Source organism: Camelus bactrianus, chromosome 30, assembly GCF_048773025.1.
Source record: "Camelus bactrianus isolate YW-2024 breed Bactrian camel chromosome 30, ASM4877302v1, whole genome shotgun sequence".
Classification (NCBI taxonomy): Eukaryota; Metazoa; Chordata; class Mammalia; order Artiodactyla; family Camelidae; genus Camelus; species Camelus bactrianus.
The window spans coordinates 13,403,887-13,430,263 of NC_133568.1; the positions used below are offsets into that span (position 1 = coordinate 13,403,887).

The 26,377-nt window shown below is 35.6% G+C and overlaps 1 protein-coding gene across 3 annotated transcripts in view; it reads left to right on the top strand.

Moving 5' to 3' along the window:
- DCC (DCC netrin 1 receptor) overlaps nt 1–26,377 on the top strand; it is a 985,342-nt gene that overhangs the window by 471,750 nt on the left and 487,215 nt on the right. For all 3 annotated transcript variants that reach the window (XM_010961349.3, XM_045521525.2, XM_074355181.1), the window contains exons 4-5: nt 10,210–10,360; nt 11,606–11,742. In XM_010961349.3, coding sequence (XP_010959651.2) covers nt 10,210–10,360; nt 11,606–11,742 — 288 coding nt within the window. The remainder of the gene's footprint in view (nt 1–10,209; nt 10,361–11,605; nt 11,743–26,377) is intronic.

Consider the following 26,377-nt stretch of genomic DNA (forward strand, 5'->3'; position numbering starts at 1 on the left):
ATTATTAAAAAAACATAAGGCTGTGCTGAAACACAAAAATTAAGGGTCAAAAATCAATCTCATAAAACATGAGATTGTCCTACCTTTGCGTTAATTAAGAAAATAGTTTTAAGTCAGTTTATGTTGTCACAAGAAGCAGACCAAAAGCAGACATGATACTTTTTATTGTATACAGCTGACCGACCAGACAGTGACCAGACCCAAGTTCATGTCATGATTTGCCCCCACTCCCCACAGATGATAACTTTACCTTGTCCTTTTTGGGAACCTGAGCTGAGTAGAGCACAGAAGCCAGTAGACAATGATGCTATATTATGATTCATTATTATATGAATTTGTTATTATAGATGAGGTCTTTTAACCAATGGAAGATAACTGAGATAACCAGTGTTTTCCCATGAAGTTGATGAAATCCCATTCAGATGCAACAAAGTCTCATATGATAGTAAGCCTAACCTGATTTACTATGGATATGGAAAACAGGACATAGATAATATTTGTTAGGTAAGTCTTCACCTCCCAGTGCTATTTTGAGGGTTATCAACACAGGTTCAGGATTCCAAGTTGAAAGTTGTTGGAATACTGGGAAGTCTATTACGTTTTCTTGCCATGTCAATTATTCTAATGTCATAATTTTTATCTGTTCATCTTTGACTTTGATTAGTGTTACATATTGGCTATACTGTCTACTCTTAATTTGATTCCCTAAAATGTTGCTGTTTTTCATGTAATGGCAAAAGCAGAAACAGTATGCTTGAAAGTGTTCTCCACATGGAGGAGTAAATCTTTCTTGAAAAGGAGAGAGTCTGTCTTTCTTCAAGAGTCTAGGGCTGACATATGGTCAGCTCTGCATTTACTAGGAATGTGACACTTAGCAGCAGCCCTGGGTGGGGGTGACTGAAGGGCCAAGGTAGTCTTCCCTGACACACACAAATAAGAGACTTTCTCGAAGGGTATGTGGAAGCCAAAGTCATAACCTATGCGTGCAGAAGTCACAAAAATTAATTCAAAGACTGGTATAACTTCCTTTTCTTGTCCTGTTTGACATTAATTTATTCCTGGAGCATGAAAAAAAAGACATTTAGTCATGAGTTATGGGCATGACTTTATTGATTCAACATTGGCCAAATAGGAATAATTTGGACTACTTTTGGTTCTTTATCAAAAAGTGAGAGTTAGAATAACAAATCCATTACTTTTCTGGAAAGTTTTTAATGCTGTTTTATGCATTTATATAAATGATAAAGATTTCTGGGTTCCCTAAACTAACTTTGACACATCATAATGGTAACATTTGTTTTCTGGGATTCTAGTGTCAGCTGTAAAATTTAAAAAAATCATTCTATAAAAGAAAAATCACTTCCTTTAGATCTGCTATAAAATGAAACTGATAGACTCAAAATTTGCCTGTGAGACAGAAGGAATACAGCCACATGCCAATGATAAGAATAGATGCTGCCTTTCTTCCTCCAAGCTCGAACTACAAATAGCAATGTGTGTGTGTACATGGAGAAGGAAAGAGGAAATATGAACAGATGTAGGAATATTTGCAGAGAGGGAGTGCCATTTTTAGTACTGAATTGGTGTAAATGAGGAAGGAAAGTCAGAATCAGAGAGCTTTTGAGAAATGGCTCCCTTCTCCCTTTTGTTTGAAGATCCTTGGCTTTTAGCCAGATGGAGATTTTTTTTTTTTTTATTAAATAAATTTTGATTCCTATGATTAGTGCAGATCAGGCTGGTTTTTAATAAAAGACACTCTAAACAGAGAATTAGAAGGTGTTTCATGGAATTTCTTGCTCAGGGCACGTATTATGGTACCTACTTGTGTTTGAAGACCCATGGCGCCTGCTGAAATTCCAAAAACAGAACTAGATGGCAGATGAGTAAGGAGCCAGCAGGTGAACAGTAGTTAGCTTGAAACTGAGGATCCAGATAGAGGAAGCTCTGTGAAGTTAAATTAACTTGTAACTTTATGCCTGGGAAGAAATGAAAGAGAGTATTCCATGGTAGCCTGCAGTGCCCTTTATTTCCAATTGGAAATGTGTTTGCTATTCTGTTGAGGCAGGATTTGGGGGGGGGGGCAAGAATTTAATAAAGAAAAAGAGTTTACAATGAGAAAAAAAGGTTTTGCATTCAGAAAGCACAAAAATTAAAAGCAAGTACCAGTTATTTCGAGGAAGTCAGTTACTAAGTAGTGAAAACCAGTATTTTTTTTCTTGCTGACGTAGATGCCAACAGTCCCTAACTAAATTTCTCTGTTCTTCAGTTATTCTTTAGATGCTGCCATGTAAGTTTAATGTTTATTTCTAAATAGTAGTTGAGGCCCCATTAAAAAAAAATCATCATCATTACAGAGTAAGAATATATTCCAGTTTGCCAGGATGGTCCCAGTCACACCTGATGCCCTAGAATAATTATAGTTACCTTTCGTTTTGAAACATACCTCAGGTTGAATGATACATATGTTCAACCTGATCATGTATCATGAAGGAAGACAAAATTAGATGGCCCCAAGCCATTTGGGAAAACCTGTGAATGCAGAGTCAAATTTAGTTTCTAGCTTGTCTTGAAGACTTAATGAATTTGGCCAGTATAAGGTTTAATAGAAACATTTAAAAAATATCTTTAAATGGAAAATACTCTTTCCACTTTCACTAGTACACATTCTTTATGTCTGTTTAGGGCACAAGCCCTGAAGATAGTTGAGTTCTTATTTCTAAATGTGAAGTGTAGGTTAAATGTGTCATTTTATATGATCCACGATACTTTTTAACTTGCAAAATAGTCTATTGCTGAAAGACAGTGACAGGAAATATTTTAAGTTTTACACTGCACTCTTTAGTGCAAAATTATGATGATGACGAGGAGGAAGTGTATTTATTTTGTCAATTTATTTGCCTCCACCTGAAACATAGAAAACTTTTCCCATATTGAAAGGAAATGAAATGGGCTTCTTGAATGTCTCAGAAGACAGGCTAATTTCTTGAGACTGTGGCTACATCAGTTCTTCAAAGTACAGTCCACAAACCCTTGGTATTTCCTGAGATAGTTTCAGGAGATCTGTGAGGTCAAATTTATTTTAATAATAATACTAGGGGTTTTTTTTTTTTTTTTTTTTTTTTTTTTACTATGTTAACCTAAGAAAGTCTTTGATGAAACGGTGAAAAATATTAGTTTTATTTAATCTCAATACTTAAATGCTTATCTTTTTAGTGTTGTGCGTGTCAGAATGGGAAATGCACTTCAGGGATATCAAAGTACAGTGTTTTTTGAGGGATAAACACTTCTGTATTCATCTGAGTTTCAAGATGAATTAGCTACTTTTTTTTTTATGGAACATATTTGAAAAGACAATCAACAGAAAAGCTGTAGCTATTCAGACTTGAGTACTAGTTAGACATTTTCTGAAAAAAAAAAAAAATTGAACAGAATGAGTCAGTTCAAGGAAAATAGCGTTTGCTGCCAAAGATGCACTTCAAGCCTTTAAGTTAAAATTAGAAATTTGGAAAACTTGTATCTGCCACTGGGATCTTGACAGCTTTGCAACATGAAAAGGCCTTTCTGATAGGATTGGTGGTGATAGTAACAAATGAGATTTTTTGATACTTCAGTGAAATGTGTCAACATTTGGAAGATCTGTCTAATTCAGTGTACCATTCCAAATGACCGTTGATTGATGTGACAGAATCAAGCATGGGCAAAAGTTACATTCAAAATGCAAGACAGACCAATGGATTTTTATATAACACAGCACAAAATGTTTATTGATAGAGTGTCAGATTTCACATTACAACTTTCAGGGAACTGCCTATTGAGTTTTGGTGTAGTGTTAAAGGATAAAATCTACAGTAATCTGAAAAGTCTATTAAAATACGCTCCCTCTTCCAACTGCATATCTATTTGAAGTCAGATTATATTCATGTAATTCAACCAAATCAACATATCAGAACAATGTGAATGCAGAAAGTAACGCAACAATCTAGTTATTTTCCTTTAAACCACTTATTAAAATTTTACAGAAACATAAAGTACCACCACTTTTCTCACTGATAATTTTGTCCTGGAAAGTAATTTAAAGAAGTTTTTTTTTTTTGTGAGATGTGAATACATATTTAATAAGTAAATATTTTAATCTCTGTTTTGATGTTTAGTGTGGTAACTATTTATAGCTATAACCTACATAAACAAAAGCGCTTTGGGTGCCTCCATCATTTTTAAGCTTACAAATGGTCCCTGAGACCAGATTGAAGTCCACTGTTTACATTATTAGTCATTTTCCTGATGATTGTAGATCCGTTTTCTCTAACTCGGATAATAGATTAAGCCAAAGTGGGCCAAATTTTCTATTTAAGTTATAAAGGGAGGGAAGAGGGAAGGAAAGAAGGAACAAAGGCACGAGGGAAAGGCATAAGCAAAGGCAGCATGTTGCTAGAAGGTGATTCTACGATTTACTGCAGTCTCTGTGTATCAGAGATCAGCATCACTGTAATGACTGTTTTCCCTTTATTTACGTACCACCCTCTTGCTCTCAGAGAATGATTAGCTGTACCTCCACCAGAATGACAATGAGATCAGATCAGAGAATCAGGCTAATATTTGCCTCCCAACAGGAAAAAGCTAAACTGGGTTTTAGTCCAAGCAAATCATGACTGCTTGTAATTAAGTTAGAAAACATGCCTGTGTAACTTTGTGCATTCACTTCCATGAGCGTCATACTAAAGAGGTCTGCTTTTGAAATTTTTAATGTAAAATTTTCACATTAAAAGAAAAAAAAAATTTCTGCTTTGATTTTAAAGCTGTTTCCATCTGTTTTCTAGAATCCACCCTTGCATTTCTCTCCCGTTTTTCATTTTACAATGTATTAGATACATAAAAGTATATAAAACATATGTCAGTTTGAAAAGTGAATATAAGATGGCCGTGTATATACTCATCACCAATGTGTGAAATAGAACATTTCAAACTGGTATTCTGTGCCATTTCCTGCATTGCAATAATATTTATTAATTTTATGGCATTTTTTTCATATTCTATTAACCGGATAACTCCACTTAGGTCTGAATAATCAGTGCCCATATAGCAAGAACAAAAATGAATTTTATAAATAATTACTAATTCCATCGTGATTCAATTAAAGTCAACGTAGTCAACAAAAGTCATGACCTAGAATTTTAAGTTCACTCCTCCATGGGCTTTTTCATCCCTATTATTATGGAGCCTAGAGGGGAAAACTTTCATTTGCTCTTAGATATTTACCCTGTGTTTTAGTTATTACCTGTTTTAACTTCTTTACTCCTCATACAGTTCCCATCTACTTTGCAACTCCAGAGTTCAAAATAACTCCTTACTCTAAGATTAATGTATGTTCTTTATTAAAAAAATTTAGAAAATACAGAAAAATCCAAAGATGAAAATAAAGATCACCCACAATTTTATCAAAGATAAACCTTGGCAATTGTATCTCTATCCTCTCAATTTTAAAACTTAAATGCATTTTCTTGACATTCTTCTAAAAAAAAAATCACATCTTAAAGGAGAAAAGTAAGGCACAAATTGACTTTAATAATGACTCTTTAAATAGTCAGAATCAACATACTAGTACAAGAACAGAAACCAAAGTCAAACTAAAAACAACAACCAGAGTTTACTTGGCATTTTAAATTGCTGGGATGGGTTTGTTTCCAGTTCCTCGTGTAGATTTCAGGTGTCCATTGCTGTATAACAAATCACTCCAAAATGCAGTGACTTGAAATAATTTATTATCTCTTGTAATTCTGTGGTGGATCTCAGCTGTGCCTCTGCGGGTTTCACTCTGGCTCAGTAGGGCACATTTGGCTGAGGTGAAAGGCTTAATAAGATGGCCTCATTCACGTGTCTGTCAGTTGGTGCAGGTTTTTGGCTGGGAACTCGGTTATCCTCCACGTGCCTTCTCATCCTCCCACTGGCTACACTGACGTGGTCCTTTCAGAAAGAGCCGTGGCAGAAACTTGTAAGGCCTCTTGCAGTCTTGTCTCCAGAACTCATACAGTCTAACTCCCACTGTGACCTGTTGGTCAAAAACAAGATCCAGGGCCAGGCCAGATTCATATCATAGGGAAATGCACCCTCAACTCAGGATTGGAGGAGCTCAAACAATTTGTGATCATGTTTAATCTATCACAAGTGTGAAACATATGAACTATTTACTATTAAAGACCATTGCTATTAACTCTTGGGGGAAACGTCCATAATATTAGAATGTATTAGATTAGATAATTACAGAGAAATATCTTCAGAGAAATGGAACCAAACATCTCTGCCAAAAATTAACGTTTTCTTCCGTATGATTAGGGTCACACATATGATCAGGCTCCAGTGTCTACAGAGCCACAAAGATAATAAACATAGCTGAAGTGGGCCACATGGAGATTGAAGTAATCTGGATGTATATTCTGTCTGAAAATAGTAGATGGTTCTTTTGTGGCAATATGAGCCCAGTGATGCCTGAACTGACATTTTAAGATGAAGACAAAAATCCCAGCAAGTTATTTTGTATATGTCAGTAAATAGTTCTAAAATATCTGTGAACAGAAGAGTCAGCACAGTGAACACAGTCTAAAGAGGAAAGTGAGAGGATGTACATTTCCTGGCATCAAGACTCGTGATAAAGCTGCAATAGTCAAGATTGTGTTATGTTGTCAAAATAATAGAGAAATAGATAAATGGAACAAAGCAGAGCTCTCAGAAGTAGACCCACAGAAGTATAGTCATCCGATCTCTGACAAAGGAACAACCAGGTCAATGGAAAAAGGATAGTCTTTTCAACAAATGGTGCTGGAACAATTGGATACTTACATGCAAAAAAGGAAAAAAAATAGTAGACACAAACCTGGTATCTTTCACAAAAATAACTCAAAATGTATAATAGACCTAAGCATAAGCCATGAAACTATAAAACCTTCCAGAAGATAACACAGGAGAAAATCTAGGTGATCTTAAGTTTGACAATGAATTTTTAGGTACAACACCTGTAAAATTATCCATGAAAGAAGAAATTAAGTTGGGCTTTATGAAAATTGGTACTTTCTGCTCTGCAAAAGACAACGTTAAGAGGAATGTTAAGAGAATAACAAGCCACAAACTGAGAAAGTATCTGCAAAGCACACATCTGGATAAAGAACTTGTATCCAAAATATACAACGAATGCTTGAAATTCAACAATAAGAAAACAAACCAATTAATAAATAGGCAAAAGATCTTCATAGGCACCTGAGAGAGATGGGTAGAAACTAAGCATATGAAATGTGCTCAATATCACTTGTCACTGGGGAATTGCAAGTTAAAACAACTATAAGATCCCACTGAACATCTATTAAAAGGGCTAAAATCCAAAAAATGACCGTAACAAATGCATAGGAGAATGAGCAACAGGAACTCTTACTCATTGCTGGTGGGAATGTAAAATTGCAGAGCCATTTGGGGAGACAGTTGGGGAGTTTCTTAGATAAACGTAGTTCTGCCATACAATCTACTAATAGTGTTCCAAGGTGTTTGCCAAATTAAGTTGTAAAGTTATGTCCAGACAAAAATCTGCACATGGACATTTATAGCAGATTTGTTCATAGTCTCTAAAAATAGGAAGCAATCAAGGTATCTCTAACTAGGTGAATGAATGAACAAACTGTGGTACATCTGTATAGTGGAAAAATATCCAGCAATAAAAATAAGCTATCAAACCACAAAGAGACGTGGAGGAACCCCAAATGCATACTGGTAGGTGAAAGAAACCAATAGGGAAAGTCGACATTCTGTATAATTCCAACTATATGATATTTCAGAAAAGGTACCACACTCATGTAAGATGTTAGTAACGAGAAAAACTATGTCAGAGTGGGGATCTAGTATGCGGGAACTTCCTGTACTATTTGTTCCCTTTTTTAGTAAATTAAAATAAAATATATAAATGACAATTTTTTTAAAGTAACCATTTTTGTGTTGCCTGATTTTGCTTCTGATAAAAGAAAATCTAACTGAGGTGAAATTTTGGCTCTTTTGTGGATAAATAAATAATACTGCACATGGAACCCAGGTAAATTTTCTTTTAGCTGGAAGATAAAACTATGTAGGTGTTCTATGATGTTGTCTGTGAAGAGCAGTGTAGCATACAGTCAACTATAATAGTGTACTAGTATGCAGTGTATGTAGTGGAAACATTTCTGTGGAGAAACAGGGAGTGAAACTCAAGCATTCCCATGGCTAGACCTCCATCAGAAAGATGGCTATTTATAAACGCACATTTTCTGAACCTGTCCATTTCAGGAATTTTGGTTTTAAGCAGTATTTCCCTTCAAAACATTTTCATTTGGTTTGAGAAGTCATTTTCAAGCAGGGAAATTAAACATGCAACCAGCAATTTTGAAAAGTTTTGAGATATTTTATCTACAATATTGGTTTAATGAGGATTAACACATTTTGAGAATCCTGTCAATATTTTCATTGTGAGGAGTATTTATTTTTGTTGCTGTAACAACCAGAAACAGATATGAGAAGCCTGAGAAAGTGTGAATTCCTCTTTCTTCACACAGATTACTTTAGATGACAATTACTCTCTCAACTATTAACTAGAGAATTGGTGTTCTTTTTTAAATTTCTTTTAAAATTATTTTTTAATTGAAATGTAGTAGTCAGTCTACAATGTTGTGTCACTTTCTGGTGTACAGCATAATGTTTCAGTCATACATAAACATACATATATTCATTTTCGGATGCTTTTTCATTATAGGTTTCTACAAGATATTGAAAAGAATTGATGTTCTTTTACTAATCTGTGATCAGCCTGTGTGGAGTTGGGTCAGGTCAGGGAAGATGAACGGCAGTATTAACAGATCCCCTCCCACTTCACTTTCTCATCATCCACGACCGACAGTACGACCCAGTTAGATTTACCTTCCCTTGGCATTTCTTCATCCACCCCAATTTTGGTTTTTAGATTTTGTTGTCTCATTTCCTTTGCTTCAAGATTTTGCTTTGAGTTTGCAAAATGAAAGATCATAGACTAATTTCATTTAATTTATTAAGCCTGGAGTAAGCATTCATAGAGGGATGTGGGTTTTAATGGGGACCTGGAAATACAGCATTTTGTCTTAAATGAATGAATTTGAGTTGTAGAAATTTAGGCAGCTCAGGTCAGAGGACAGTACGTGACTGCGGAGATTTCCTCCAAGCCCATTGCACCTTAAGGCTGCTGTAGGCGTGTCCCACGCAGTAGGAGTAGGGTTTATATGGTGGGTGGAAGAGAAGCGCTTAACTCTTATGGAATTTTCTCTTCACAGTGTGGAACCCTGTGCTTTGGATTGCTTTTTTTTTTTTTTTTTTTTTTTTTTTTTTTTTTTTTTTGCTTATTCCACCTGATATAATCTTAGCACTTTTGGATCATATGAGGTCTACGGTGAGTCTTTAGGCTGAGTAAGACACTGCTAGAGTTGCCTGCTAGTAAAAATGAACGCTGCTTTATAGACAGAAGCGCTGAAAGCACTGAATGAGGTAGAAGGATGCTCCTTATTTATCCAGAGTCTCAGTTTCAGGGACAAACATATTTTTGAGAAAATTGTTAAAAACTAAACAGAGGCTTAGAAACAGCCAAATTTATTATTATAAAAAACAAACTTCAGCTGAACTCTTGTTTTGAAGATAACAGGTGTTTTCTCAGTAACGTCTATAGCCTATTCAGTACTTGTATGTTGTTTAACACAATTCTAACATGCTTTTTTAAACTCTTACTTCCCAAACCCCTGAAGCAGTAAACAAAGCAGAAGGAAGTGAAATAGATATTAGTGACATGCAAATTGAAAATATCAAAAAAAAAACTTTGGGTGATATCATTTAGAAATGGCACTGTTATCTCGTCTTGTTCTTTAAGGATGTTAAGTTAACAACGTGCGCATGAGTGACTTACCGTCTCAGCATTTTTCCCTTCGCCTTATACCATGACGTCATCAGCAGCTAAGAATATAATATTATAATCCTAGAATCTTAGAAACTAGGCTTGGAAAATGTCTTCTAGGAATCTGTTTCATAAGTCTGTTTCATTGGCACCTTTCCATTTTTTTCTTCCCTCTTTATCATAGTGTCTTATTGGGTAAAAAAAAAATGGTTCCAGCTACAGCATTTTTCTTTGCAACGTTTTTACTAAAAAATGTGATCCTATGTTTTTTTTTTCTTCCCCTACAGATCCAGGACTGCATAGACAGCTATATTTTTTGCAAAGACCATCAAATGTAGTAGCCATTGAAGGAAAAGATGCTATCCTGGAATGTTGTGTTTCTGGCTATCCTCCCCCGAGTTTTACATGGTTACGAGGAGAGGAAGTCATCCAACTCAGGTATTATAAACTTAGGACTTTAATGAAGTATATTGCTACTGTTTTCTTTCTCAAATTTGATACCAGCACCTAGAAATATTAGGGTTTTTGATAATAATTGAATGTTCTTCCCACATTCCTTGGTGTTAGACAGTATATGAAAGATGTTTATCCACTGGAATAAAGGAATGGGAAACAGTCAAAGTCCATGAGATTAAATTCTGCAGAAAAAAAAATTTAGAAAGCCAGGGTTGCCCTTGAGATGATCTTTCTCAAAGAGCCTTCAGCAAAGATACTTTGGATGATCTCATCCTACTGAAGTGATACAGAGAGTGAAATATGTCTTAAGAAACCAAAATTTTCTGAATTCAGATAGATAGCATGTCATTATAGGGTCTGTAATTTTTTTTTTTTTTTTTTTTTTAGTTCCAGTTATATCTCTCACCATCCCAGCTGTAACAAATACTAAAGATAAAGACAGAAGAACTTGGATGACTTTAAATTACCGGACATTGATATATATTACTGGCATAGTTAGAAAATAAACTCTTAATAGAATGGAACACTTAGTCTGAAACAGTTTGGTTAAAATGGATGGGATTTCACTTAAGAAATTAATTTCATTGATTTTGAGGTCTGGTGTGCTTCTTTTTAACACATTTATATTCTATGGTGAGATAGGGTCGTAGGCAATAAGTTAATCTTTAAATTTCAGCTACCTTAAATATTTATTTACATAACAACATACATGGCCTGGTATCACAATACTTCTAAGAATATTAAAGCATGCAAGAAAGGCGGCTTCAGCTTCAGCATGTGAGGATGTGTTCTCTTAATATAGCTGAGCATGCACGGTGCAGTAGGAAATGGGACTTTGTACAAAGATGACTAAATTGGATGTCAGGACACAGGACACTGACTTCCCCTGTGGGGAATCACTTCTCTGGATGTGTGGTTCTCAAACCCAAAAAGGGAGAATTGAACCAGGTGATCTCTAAGATTCTTTTTAGTATTAACATTAGCTCCAAGTAATCTACTTCATTTCTTTGATCACAGCACACAGTCTTCTAATGGGAGTGGTTTATCTTGAAGGGATTTTTTGATCAATAAATGCCATGTTAACAAGCTGCCATGAAATTGCTTTTTTTTTCCCCCTCACAATTTTAAAATTCGGGTTTTTATGGAGTTCATTTAAACCTTTGAATATTTTGCCTGATAGATACATGTTAACCTGTGCTCTAATTTCATACATCTTCTGTCTTACAGGTCCAGAAAGTATTCTTTATTGGGTGGAAGCAACTTACTCATCTCCAATGTGACAGATGATGACAGTGGAACTTACACCTGTGTTGTCACATATAAAAATGAGAATGTCAGTGCCTCTGCCGAGCTCACAGTCTTGGGTAAGTTAATGACTTGAGATGAGTTTACATTGTATCCTTCAAAATACATTATTGTGCCACTTTAAACGCTTATCTCCCGAATTGCTTCCTGTGTTTATCAGTGTGAGATTGCAAAGCCCCAGTAATCCGCATCCACCCTTGCTCTGTGTTGATTAGTTGCACAGGGGTTAAATGCAGTGTCTGAACACTTGCTTGTCGATTAAAATCCAGATACATCACTCTTTGGTCTAATTATTCCAGGTATGTAACTGAAACCTATCAAATATTATTATTTAACAAAAATGTTAAATAGCAAATGAGATGTTCCAAACTATCTGGGGGAAATAAATGAAGAAATTGAATGAGAGACATTGTACAAAACAATATGTAGTTGAATAGAAAAGTTAGATGTCATCTGAGACGGCAGGGCTTCTGACGTTAAATTTAGATGGGCTGGTAAAATTGTTTAGTTAATAGGTAAATACTGTAGATATTATGTTGAAAGTGAACTGTTAAAATCAAACACATCTAAAGAAAACTTGCATAGCAAGAATCTAATTTAAATACATTTAAGAGGCACGGGTAGGCTCATTAAATTTAGATAGACAAGGTCAGCATGTATCATTGCAAACAAATAATTCTTATATGTGATAGTTACAAAATCAAACAAAATATGTAGTTTGGAGAAAATGCCTTAACATTTTGAATTTTGATTGCTTTTTCCTGTAACAACAACAAAAAGTTGTTTACCAGTCTTTGAATTTTTTCCTCTGGGATAAAACTTTTCTACCTTTTAAAGCATGATCTGGGAAAAATCATTGGCTCTTTAAAAATTACTCAGTAGAAATGAAAAGCTACAGTATACTGATTATATCTGCTAACCTATATCTTAATATTATTATACTATCTGTTTTGCTTTAAAGTTTGCATTTGGCTTTAAAGTTTATTCAGAAAATGCTTTCATCTGCACACAGGGTAATCACATATATGATGGGTGAGGCAATGAAGTTGTTCTTTGATCAAGTCATAAATATTAAACTAAGATAGACAAAGGGCCCTAATTCTTTGGTTTTAGAAGTAGCATTATTCTAACTAAAATCAGCTATATTTAAAATGGCAACAATTTAATTTACTCTTATTTTATATGGTAGTTTTTTGGCGAAACGAAGAGCTTTCACATTTGTGACATTATTTGTACAGTAAGGCCAAACAACTACTGTAGAAATTATCCTGTAATGTGTGTTACTGATCATAAGACAAATGGGGTTATGGGATGAGCTAGAATTTATAGCGATCATAAGTAAACCTCTAATTGCAAATACCTGAGGTCAAATCTTATACCAAATTAATGCACATGTTTAGACATGTAATGCTTCATTGATATCTAAAGTCAAATGTATATAAATTCTGATTCCTGAGGATAAACTAGTCAAGAAATATATGTATGGACATACACATATGTGCACACAGTGACATTCAGGGCATCTTCCTCTGTGTGTTCCTGTGCACAGCTGCATATTCTCCAGTTCTTGATTGCTGAGCATTAATTTTGTTTCCAAATTTTAGTTTTAGAAAAGGCAAACACTGAGCTGATTATTCTTATATCTTCATCATTTCTTTGCTTATATCCTAAAGGAAAGTGCCAAAGAAAAGTTGATGTTCTCACCAGCATTGCAAAAAAATTGCCCCTCACAAAAGAGTACATTTTTCCATTATATGTGTATCTAATAATTTTATAAAATTGAGTCTCTTTGTTCTATTTTGCATCCCTACTACGTTCAGATTATTTTTATGGTTACTGGACATTGGTATTTTCTGTTTTGTGACTGACTTTCAGTCTTTTTGATCTTTATACATTTATTGAAATATTCATCTTTATTTTGTTGATTTGCCAGAACTCTTTATATAGAAAGAGTAGTAATTATGCTCTGTATGCTCTGTGTGTGTGTATTTTGTTGTTGTTGTTTTGATTTTGGTTTGGTTTGGTTTTAAATTTTATATGGGGTACCAAGTCTTTCTTTATGGCTGCTGGATTTGTTGCCTTTAGACTTCCATTTTTATTCTAAATGAACCATCCTATTTCTAAAAATCTAGTTACAGATTATATGTTGAATAGGTAAGTTAGAAACATTATTAAATTTTAAATATAGAGCTGTGTTTCTATCTCGGTTTTCTTTCTTTCTTTTTTTCCTGAATTCTCTTGATAACTGGATATACATTTTAAGGATTTTCCACAGACTTAATATGATTTATAACTACTGTAGAAGGCATGGTTTAATTTGGGATGTGGTTGTAATGCTCCTTTACGTATTTTACCCAGGCTTTAAAATAAGTGTTGATATAAGATCTTTGATTCAGTCTTTGACTATTCTGATATAAAGTTAAGCTCATCCTGCAAGACTGAGTTTATATGGAAAACAGAATTTATTACTTTTTTTATAAGGACAAAATAATTTTATTCTCAGTGTTATTCAAATTTACTTTTCATCTCTTTTAAGAATTTAAGCATAATTTAAGTTCGTCATAAGATAAAATCCCACAAGAAATCCAAGCTTGTGCTTATAAGCTTTAATCATGCATTTATCAGACTCCTGTTTTGCCTTTCGACTCGTGATCCTTTCTTACCCTTAGACTGGCTTTGACTGTGAACCTGCATAAACTAACAGACTTCTCAATTAGGATATAATTTTATATACAACAAGATAAAGAGAAGTGCTGTGGTCTTCCTTAAGAGTTTCAGAGTAAATGTATGTTAGATATAATTTAAAGCATTTAAGTTAAAAAATTAAAACAAAGTACCATAATCAGTAAACCTGTTGGAGAAATCTATATAATACAGGATTAAGGACAGCCTTGTATAATATAAAGAAGATATTTTAATTTACAGATGTATTTTTTAATAATAGCCATTCACATAATACTCCTGACCTATTATAGTAACGATCAATACAGCATTGGTAGACATATTTTGAGTACATGCACTGCACTAGATTTGGGGAGGGCTACAAAAAGCCTTGGAGTCTGGCTCTGATGCAGTAGAAGTGTAGTTACAGATTCATACAGTTAGTTGCTTTATCGCCTTCTGAGTCAGATTTTTTTCCGTGTTGCATGTAAACATGGCATCTGTGAAGCTGTGGAGAGTTGATAGTCCCTGCTCTCATAAAAGATAGAGTCTAAAGCAGTGGTGACAGGAGGAGTTCTGAAGACGAGGCTGCAGAGGGAGGCTCTCTGAATACTGTTGGCAGCTTATACTTTGTTTCATCTCTAGTGCCATGATGATTTTTTAAACTCTAGTTTAAAAAAAAAAAAACTAAAGAACGGCATTCTGCCCATTCTTATTTTTATAATATCCAGCTTTCTCACTCAAGAGTTATAATCACCATTTTTGAACCTTTCCTCCGTCTACCCATCTTTACCCTCATACGCCACCTCTCTGCATACAGTGAGACAACCCTTTATAAACTTTCAGGAGATTTGGCACTGCCTTCAGTCTAAAGTGATTCATTGTCTGAATCTGGGCAGAAATGCATACTTTAAAAAGGTGTTTGATCTTTAACCAGTGAAGGGCTCGACCTTGCACAAACTCTGTACACTGTCCACATACACCCAGAGGGAGACGGGTGGAAAGTTCACTCTTCAGTGAAAGCCATTAGGTCTAACATCAAGGAGAAGATGAAAATATTTTTGAATGTTCTAGAAAAGATTCTAGAATTCCTTTTGAAGCAGCCTGCAGCAATATAAACAATATACTATTAGAAGTTTACCTTTGTATCTAGGTTTTCTCAATTATTTGCCTTATCACCTTCCTAGAGAACTGTTGGCTAGAAGTGTCCCAAACTGGCTTTGTAGGACACAGGTAAGTCGCTGGGTTGGCCCTTCATACGTAATTGAAAACTTGAAACCAAACTTGAATTCATATCTTTCACCCAGCACAAGGCACATATACTCCATGTGGTGCTTGAGTTTATACTCCCAAGTAAACACCTTTGAGAGGAAGTCCTCTGAGACAGGTATTACCCCTGCCTGAAACACCTTCCTAAGGGACTAGGGTCCAGGTGTTACCCTTTAGGAATGTGTTCAGAAGGGCTTTCATTACTGACTCGAGCATGTTTGCCTTACACAGGTATGTTCAAGCCTGTTGGCAGTGGATTCAGAATATTCACTGTATTTAATATATAATATATATGTATATACACATGTATATGTACATGCATAAACATAGTATACACATATATACACAATACACATATATTCTCTATTTCTAAAAATGTGCACTGTGCATGAATTACCTAACTTTCTATCAAAATATTTCATCAACTCTCCATTGAGATTCTTGGTTTTTTCATACACCACTGCTATGGACTGAAACGTACCACCCTCAAATTTATATGTTGAGGTGTTAATCCCCACCATGACTGTATTTGGAGATAGGACCTTTAAGGAAGTTTTTAAGGCAAATGAGGTCATGAGGGTAGAAACCCGATAGAAGCAGTGTCCTTATAAGAAGAGGAAGAGATGTCAGGCCACCCAGTGCACACACACAGGAGCTGCCGTGGAGGGACCTGGAGAGAAGCCAGCACCTGCCAGCCGAGGAGACAGGTCTCACTAGAAACCAGCCCTGCTGGCAGCGTGATCTTAGACTTCCAGCCCCAGAACTGTGAAAAATTCAATTTCTGTTATGTAAGCCACCCAGTCTATGGTATTTTGTTATGGCAAGCAGACTTATTCACCACAGAAAGAATAGTTATTCTATGCATTCATCTGTTAAAAAGCTTCTTGATCCATTTTATACAGACATGAGCTACAGTAGAGAATTACATTACCAACATTTCTTACATATTTTTAGTACTGACAATCTTAAATTTGGAGGATGAAAAAAAGTCCCTCTTACAAGAGCAATGAATCAAAACCCATTTCTTCATTTATACAATTGATTATGTATAGTTGTAATATCTCCATAAATTTAATGTTCACTTATGTTATTTTTCTTCAATATCATCGTCTGTTTATTTAGAGATTTTTAAGTATAGGTACCACCTTCATTTTATATCCTATCATTTTAAATGATTTGTCTCAATTTTCATAGTATTATCATTAACCATGGAAAATATGCTTATTCTTTTTCTAAGCCAGTTCTTAGATATGCTCTATAAATTCACTTTACTACAATAAGCATGTAAATGTTTACACACTGCATCAACTCTCAGATATGTCCAGTAGTGGTAAGAAACATGATAATTAAAAATTGATATGGCTTCAAAATGAGTGAGTGAAATAATGCCATTTGCAGCAACATGGATGGACCTAGAGATTGTCATACTAAGTGAAGTAAGCCAGAAAGAGAAAGATGAATAGCATATGATACCACTTGTATGTGGAACCTTGAAAAAAATGATCAAAGGAACTTACTTACAAAACAGAAATACACTGGAATTTGACACAACATTGTAAAATGACTGTAACTCAATTAAAAAAAGTTAAAAAAAAAAAAAAAAAGAGACTCACAGACATAAAAACAAACATGGTTACCAAAGGGGAATGGTGGGGGGTAGGGATAAATTAGGGATTAACAGATACATACTATAATATGTAAAATAGATAAACAACAAGGACCTACTATGTAGCCCAGGAGACAATATTCAGTATCTTGTAATAACCTATAATGGAAAAGAATCTGAAAAGGAATAATATATACATACACACACAAACACACACACACATGCATATATATATAACTGAATCACTTTGCTATTCACCTGAAACATTGTAAATTAACTGTACCTGAATTAAAAAATTGATATGGCTTTATTTCCTTTTATTTTTTATATATGCTTTAGTTTTACAATTTTTTTCTGAAGCATATGTGTCATTTGTTGCTACTTTCTGAGCAGGTTTAACTGGCCAAGCAGACAATTGAGCCATCCATTTGTTTGGAAAGTAAGTGGCACATTCACCTCCCATTACAGTGTTTAGTTGCCTCATTTATAAGACTTGCTGGGGTTACCCATTTTTGGTTTTAGGCTTAGGTTCTTAGCCATGAATGGAAAAGAGTTATCATAAAATATATTCAGATAATATTTATCCTTTTGTTACAATGCGTGACTCTTTGAATAAAGTTCTTCTGAATTTACAACATCACTGCTTCTGCCTAAGTAGCAGTCCTTAAATTTCATGTGTATGTGTAATTGGCCTTTATTAGTAGTGACCCCTCTCACCCAGATGCATTCAATGATCACAGTCATAAAAGTTGTGCCTTAGATAAGTTTATATTGATTATCCTTCACAAGGTAGTTGCCAAATGGGTCATACTGAAATTAGTTTCCATGTAGAGATATGACCCCAAATGTAGGATACAAGGGCATAAAGGCAGAATTAAATTTGAAAAATTCAGAACCATCTATTAGCTGCTTCCTCTTGTGACTGTGTTACTTTCCTCACCTGAGATCACCACTGTCAGTAGAGTATGCAAAAGCTTCATCCAAAATGACGTTTAGAAGATTATGTTGGATGCATATGCGTATTAGAAGAAGAAAAATGGTAAATTCAGGCTGTTGGTAATAAAACAATTTGGTATTACTATTGCAGTTATAGTGGAGACACTGGTTGGATGAGTGATCGGGTTTATTTGTTCATTATACAGATATTTATTTGAAGGCCCACTTTGGGGATTTCTACTCTCCTTCCCTCTTCTTTTGGAGATAACAGTTTGAACAACGTTTTGCATTTATCCTCAAGATTATTATGATCTATTTTTTAATCTCGGGCAGATGAAGGAAGTAGAGGCCCCAGAGGGAAAGGAAAAGGCTATGTACTAATTCAGAGCATTAAAAAGGCAATCTAAGGCTCTGATTTTAATTAGCCCTAACAGTCTCAGCAAGGTGAATTGACCATCTGTGGTTTAGAAGGAGGAGAACTGCTGACAGTGGTGGAAAGTTGCCTAAAAGGGCATTTCATGCCAAAGTTTTTCTGAAGCACCAAAAGCACACGTTACCCCAGAAGGAGTTACCATTACTCTGTAATAGGACTCCAAGTAAATCAGAGTGTTTTAATTATAAAAGTTTGCGAGAGTTAGCATCAGTCGTGCTTCCCAGTTTTTAAAGACTAGGGAGGAAGGATATTTCCTTATGTACTTTATACTTTCTGATTTATTATCTAATATATATAGGTATACTCATTTCAGTAATGTTAAGGTAATATTACATAGTTAGGTGTGGACTCATCTTTAATATAATCTGGTATATCTGAGCAGAATACCTCCAAAGCGTACCTGCTATTCATATACCTAAAATTCACACCGTAAGTCCAAGGCTCCCAGCACCACTTGGTGGCAGTGTACCTAAAGGCAAAAAGCACCAACTTGGAAATGGAGGCCTTAAAATGGTGGATTCTATTAAAGCTTTTGGAGTTTCTATCCGTACATTGGTTGATTCATTCATTCATTTGACAAATGTGTATTAAAATGCAATAATTCTCTTGCCTAATGCTTTAAAAAAAAGCTTTATTGAATATTATGCATTATAATTCACATTCTATACAATTCTGCATTTAAAGTGTACAACTTAATGGTTTTCAGCACAATACAGATGTGTGACTCATCTGACCACAGGTCAGTTTTAGAATACCTTTGTTACCTCCTACCCTTTAGCTGTCACTCCCCTGTCTTCTTAATTCTCTCTTTCCCCTAGCTTACCCACAGCCTGAAGCAACCATCAGTCTCCTTTCTGTCTCTGTAGGTTTCCCTATTGTAGGCATTTCACATAAACAAAATCATAGAATATGTTATGTTTCATGACTGGTTTCTTTCACTTAGCATAATCAAGGTTCATCCTTGTTGTGGTAAATACCTACTTCATTCCTTCTATGGTCAAATAATATTCCATAGTATAGATATACCATGTTTTATTTATCCACTCATTAACTGAGGGACATTAGGATTGTCTTTATCTTTTGCCTTTTCTGAATAATTCTGTGTAAACATGAGTATACAAGTGTTTGTGTGAACCTATGTTTTTAATTCTCTTGGGTGTATACCTAGGAGTGGAATTGCTGAGTCATGGTAACTCTATGTTTAATCATTTGAGGTACAACCAGAACGTTTTGCAAAGTGGCTGTACTATTTTACATTCCCACCAGCCATATATGATGATTTCTATTTCTCTACATTCTCACCAATACTTGTTATTAGCTAACTTTTTAATTCTAGCCAGCCTGTTGGATGTATAGTGATAGCTCATTATAGGTTTGGTTTGTATTTCCCCGATGACTAATGAGGTTGAGTATTTTTTTCAATCGGTTTATGGGCCATTTATATTTTTTTCTTGAAAAAAATATGTTTGGATCCTTTCTTCATGTTAATCTGGGTTATTTGTGTTTTTATTACTAAATTGTAGTGACTTTTTATGGGCATATGTGTGTGAGGTGAACTATGCCATTTTGCTAGGAACAGACTCAATGGAATGCCACAGGGGAACTGCTCAGGGCAACATGAGGTCATTGGCTGCCTGGGTGAAAGTGAGTCCACAAAGCGTGGTTTTTCATGCTTTGTTACACTCTTTAACTGACTGTGTGTCATGCATGCACACTGCTCTTTGATCACTAGATCTGACACAGTGTGCACCCTTGCAGCAACCCCCTCCCTTCCCTCTGCTGCCCTAACTTCCTTGTTAATTTCACTGCTAACACTTAATGCTTTGGGTAAGCAGTTTACGCAGAAATTCATACCGTAGGTTGTAATCACATAGCTGAAGTTGGTTTCTCACAGGGAGGGGCTATATCTTAGTCATTTTCATGTCCCCAGTATCTTGCATACTAGTTGGCATGGATGAAACATTTAAGACATATGTAAGAAATGCACAGTTTTCTCAGAATTGAATTTAGATTTTCATCCTAAATGTTGAATTTCAGTAGGTGGAAGAAAAATCGTCTTACTCATTTAGTCCTTCTTGTTACAGAAAAAATAAAAAAACACAGAACAACAACAAAAAGTTGTGCATAATCCTCACACTCCAAGTCTTTTTCATTGTATCCATATTCTTAGGGTTCAGAAAAGCTTTTTCTATGCATGAAGTTTTAACTGCACTACAATTAAGACGTGACAAAATTTTCTAAATCACAATAGAAGTATTTTACTATTTACCCCTTGTGAAGCACAGTTTGGTTTCAAGTTCAGTATGAACAAAATGCATGAAGTTAAAGATGCAGCATCTGCAAAATCAAGTGAGACGTCTCGTAAAGATGAAGGGTAAACGTTCTTGTGCAGCAGCATCCCCCCAAATGTATCTTTATTATGAGGTATTCCTAACAAAAATGAAACAAAACAAACAAAATCCTCTGTGGTCACCTCAACTTGGGAAATGTTGGATCAAACAACGTTAAACAGATGCACCCTACAGTCTCCTCACAATCTCTAACAGGCTAATGTTTGGGAAATGCTGTGTGCAGTTAGCAAAGACTGTAGAGTTAAGTAATTTATTTTTCATCCTTTCAGTTTGGAGGATGCAAGAGTGCTTCAGGTGAAGAATATCCTATTATCAGCAGTAAGGCTGCCCCAATGTAGCTTATATGTAATTGCCACGTACCATATACATTTCTGTGGAAACTGCCTCCCCAGCTGAAAGGAGATTTTTACCACGGTTAATGGGTGTAGCCGATGTTTTATTCTCGCAGTTCAGACCCATTACACATTTTGTAGGAAACAACATGGTGCCATTTTAATCACCGCCCAGTGCTTCCCTCCTGCTAAGAAAAATAAATGTGGTATTTGTGGGTTTGCTTCTACTGCTTCTTTAGAGGACCAGCAAAGAAAATAATTAGTCCTGGTGATTAAATTATGTAATTCAATTTTCCCTTGGTGTGTTCTTACCGATATTCAAGAAATAGCAAATCCAACTGCTGAATTCTCCATAATAATACTTTATCACTGATTTGCAGTACATGTAAACAAAAGAAACTTCATTGAGCTGCGGGATTGTGGGTGGGTGGGTGTGTGAGTGTGATTCTTAAAGGATGGTTAGCCAGATAGAGGTGAGGACTGTGCATGTGGTATTGTGATTCTCCTTTAGAATGATAATTCAGGTTGTAAAATTCCTTGGGAATTAAGACCACACAGGGTCACTGTATAGATGTATGCAAGAATGTAGAGTGAAAGGAGGGACACTTTCCTTCTTTGATATTTAAAACAATAAGAGTATAATCAGAAATGAAATTCTGGCCTCAGCAGAAGGTATCAATGAGTGAGTTTTTCTCTCCCGCACCTCTTTATGGCCTTGCATGTAAACAGAGGAGCAAGTCTGTTCTCATTTTTCACTTCCACTGCAAACAGTTTGGTTTTCTTCCTTTTGGCTGAATGCTTTAAGGGACACTTAATGCTTATCAGCATCTCCCCTAAAATTGGGAGCATTTGTATGATTATGAGTCTCATCCTTCATTCTATCCACATGCCCTCCTTCCACCGTCTTGCTCTTCTGTCTGCTCCTCCAGTCTACTCCAGTTTATACGTGATGGGGTTACTGGATGAGTAGTCGTGAACACATCACTTGATCCGAGCATCATACGTGCAATGGACTAGTGACACCCAACCAGCAGCGTTGTGATGAAGATTAGACTAAGTGAAATGATACATGTTCAGTGCAACTCCAGGGCAGTGCCTGGAGAGTAGATAGAGCAGGTACTTGGAAAGTGGCATTTTTGTCATTATTGTTACTAACAGTGGGTATCTGTTCAGTCACACTCATTTCTGCTTAATTACTCAAACTCAGAATAGCAAGTCTCATTTAGATCTTATAAGTTGGACAGCTCTGATCACCTCCTGATGTTTCAGGGAAACTCAAGGAGAGAGAAACTATGATAAAAAAGAGGTGACTCTAAGAATGCCAGATCTTAGAGCAATAAAATACAGGATCAATAAACCAAAGTTGCAGAAGCGGGATTCGTGAGAGAAGGTCAATGAGTTTTGCTGGTTTGAGTGGGCTTTATAGTCTGGGGAATTGGCATGAACTAGCATCTCGTACATATAAAGCATTTAATAAATACTCTATTTGATTATTTTAAAAACAAATTGAGCTAAAAATATTATAGGCTTTCTTGAGGGAGCTTTTAAGAAGTATCTACCATGATTTACACTTTACCAATGACTACGAAAAATGTCAACATTATAAATTATTAAGAAAATCACCTAGAAAATATTCACAATTAAGTTAGCTGTGGATAATAAGGAATATTCATCATTCACATATATAATGCTTATGAAAAGTTTCAAAATAAGTAAAGAGAGTTTGGTTTAATGAATCTGTACTCAGTGTCGTAATATATTAAACCCAGTCAGCTTTGGGCCCTCCTTACCTTATACTTTACATTAAATCCATAATAGTTCAACCTCCAGGATGTATTTCTAATCTACCCACTTTTCTCTATCCTGACTTCCCTTACCCTAAATTCAACTACTCTCATCTGTTATCTGGACCAGACCTATAACCTCCTGTCTTGCTTTGTCTTGCCTAGTACTGTAACCCATTTCTCACCCAGAATGATCTGTTAGCAGGTTAATCAGAACCTAGGATGTCCCTTCTTAGAAATTAAAACCCCCAAGGTCCTTCCATTTCTCTTAGACTAAACTAAAAACTCATTACCGCATCCCACTGACTTCTGTAGGATTTAGCTTGCATTTACTTTTCTAACTTCATCACATTCTACCTCTGTTCATAGGCTCCACTGACGCTGGCCTCCTGCCTTGTCCTTGAACAAACCAATTTCCCATCTCAAAACATTTTGGGGTGGCTTCCCATGTCTGGAGTTGTCTTCCCACAGCTCTTCATGGAGCTGGCTCCTCGCCCAGATCGTATCACCAAGGCCACCCTCTCCTGGGGCTCATCCCTGTCCATTCTGACTAAATCAGCCTCCTCTCAGTTACTCTGTTCCACCATCCTGGTATTACTCCCTTTGTAGTACTTACTGCAATCTGTTACTATCTCTGTACTCATTCACTGCTTCTGTCTTCCCCAGAGTAGAGAGTCCTTACCTGTTTTGTCCACGATTGTATCTCCAGAAACTAATCAGTTGGTCAATCCATTGAATTAGTGATAGGTTGCATCGTCATCTGCATTGATGTTATTGTGACCCACATTTATTGGGCATATATGTTAGGTGCCAGGCATTGTGTGAGGTGCTGTGCTTCCTCATTTAACAGTCTCAGCACTCTGTCAGGGAAGTGCTCTGTTTATTTCATCTTTAAGATGAAGAAATTGAAGCTCAGTGTCATCATCACCACCTTCATCATCATTTTAAGGAAGCAGAACTAGAGTAGCTGTTGCTTCCCTGTCTGATACAGTGGTCGGAGGAAAGAGTAGGACCTTTAGATACGGAGAAGCCCATCACGACAACACAAATAAGCTGATCCGAAGGTGAATCATCAGGGGCGCCTCTGGCAAGCGAGAAACAGAGTGAAATTGTAGAAGTTGTGTAATTCTCAAGGGATGGTCTCCAGGTTGGCAGCATTGGCATCGCTTGTTAAAAATGCAGATTTGTTCACCTTGCCCTCACCTGCTGAATCAGAGTCATAGAGTTGGGGCCAAGAATCAGAATCTTTCAGGTGACTCTTAAGCACTACTTCAAGAAAAGGAAGACCAATGTGGCCACTAGAAAAAGAAACAGGAGGTTCATAAGAGTAAGGCAAGGCATTCACATTCAAAAACCAACCAAACAAAAAGTAGGGTTAACAGGCAATGTACACAGACCTGTTACCAAAACTGGAGTAGAAGGTAGGGGCTTGGACATATAGAAGAATGGGAGGGAGTAGGGGGAGTGGGGCAGGAAGTCAGAGTAGGCTAGACATGATCCAGGAGGAATGAATCTTCTCACCTGTAGCACTTGCTCAAGTTCTTGAAATTCCCCTCTGATACACAGGATTAGCATCAGAGCACGAGGCTGGACTAAGCCAAAAGTAGAGGAAAAGATACTCTATCATGGCTCCAGTTATCCTGACTGGAGTAATGTGTGTCTGGAGGAGAAGGTGGGCCATGAGGATGGCACTGAGACAGATCTATAAGTTTGCAGATGACTCTGAATCTGTTCTCACTGGTGAGATGGCTGTGTTCTACAAGAATATTTTGTAGTGCTGTGAGAATAGGAAAAATAATAGAGGATAAATTTCAGCTGTAGAAAGTGTAAGTAACGTATTGGGGGAAATGTAATCCAAACTATGCTGATGAGATGAATTTCTCTGTTATTATTTTTGTCTGGGGAAAAAATATATCTGAATCTACGTCAGTTATTCCTTGAAGACAGTTCAGTGTAGAGTGCAGTTCAAAAGGTCAATCAAATGCCAAAGATAATCATGATAAAATTGAAAAAACAGGATTATATAATTTTGTTAAATCTCTGAATAGAACTCATAATGCTTCTGTACTTGGAGTAGAGTTCATGGTTCTCTCCAGTACATTCCATTAAAGCCATAAAACAGAGAAGACTGAAAGGTTAACAGAAATGGTCAAATAAATGAAATAGTAAGATCAGATGAGAAATTTTCAGTTCGGAAAAATGATGGATGAAAAGGGGCACAATCAAGTTCATGGCCATGAAGGATGGTAGTAAGTGGAGCATGGTCATGTTCAACAAATTCAAGAATACTATACCTAGGAGAATGCTTTTGAAGCTTGAAGGTAATTTTAGGACAAAAAAAATGTTCTACTTCTTTTTATACCTGGAGGTAAATTTATTGATTTTGTTCCCTATAAAGAAGCTCATAAATTAGAAAGATAACAAGGAACATAAGTAACTATTTATTTTGGATGGTGAGATTCAAAATGGTTTGTAAAAGGGACACTCTAGATCATTCTGGATATTTCCTTAATATATTAAAAAAATATTTGAAGAAATATCCAAATTGATGCATCCTCATGGAAAACAGAGTCCAGGAATTGATGACTGATGCCAGTATTATAGTTTTAAAATGTTCTTTAACATATATGTTTATATATATGCACACACACCCATATTCACACATATATGTGTATATATATACACATTTATATTTGCTTTCTTTTAAAATAAAACTTGTCATTATGAAATAAACACGTACACATTAATTATAGATACTTTTGAATACAGACTAGTGTACAGTATTGCAAATAGTACAAATAGTATACAAATAGCATACTATTAATACTTTACTGTGCTATTTTCTATAAAAGCTTAAAATTTGTACTTTTTTGTGAGTTTTAAAAGTATTTACTGCCTCTAGAATTTTGTCACTCTATGGATTGTTGTTTCAAGGCAGGCATTTTTCACTACAATAACATGAAATTAATAATATCCTGTGAAATTCAGTTTACCGCTATATAAGATTGTTGCTGTATGTTCAAAATGAGACTGTGGACTTTTTGTTTTCTTTCTTACCTGGTTTTAGTATTCCAGTTTATTATACTCGTGAAATTAAGTGGTTTTCTAACTCTGCATTATTTCTGTAAATACCCCATTTTATTTCTCATGTCTTTCATTTTATGTTTTAATACTACTCTGTTCAGTATGTAAAGAGTTTTAGGTATGTCTTTCAGTAGCGTTTAGTATCTTCTGTGTTTGTTCATATCTACCCAATTTGAAGTACTTTGCCTTTTCTAAGGAGGGTTTCACTTATTTATTGTCACACATAATTTAAATTATT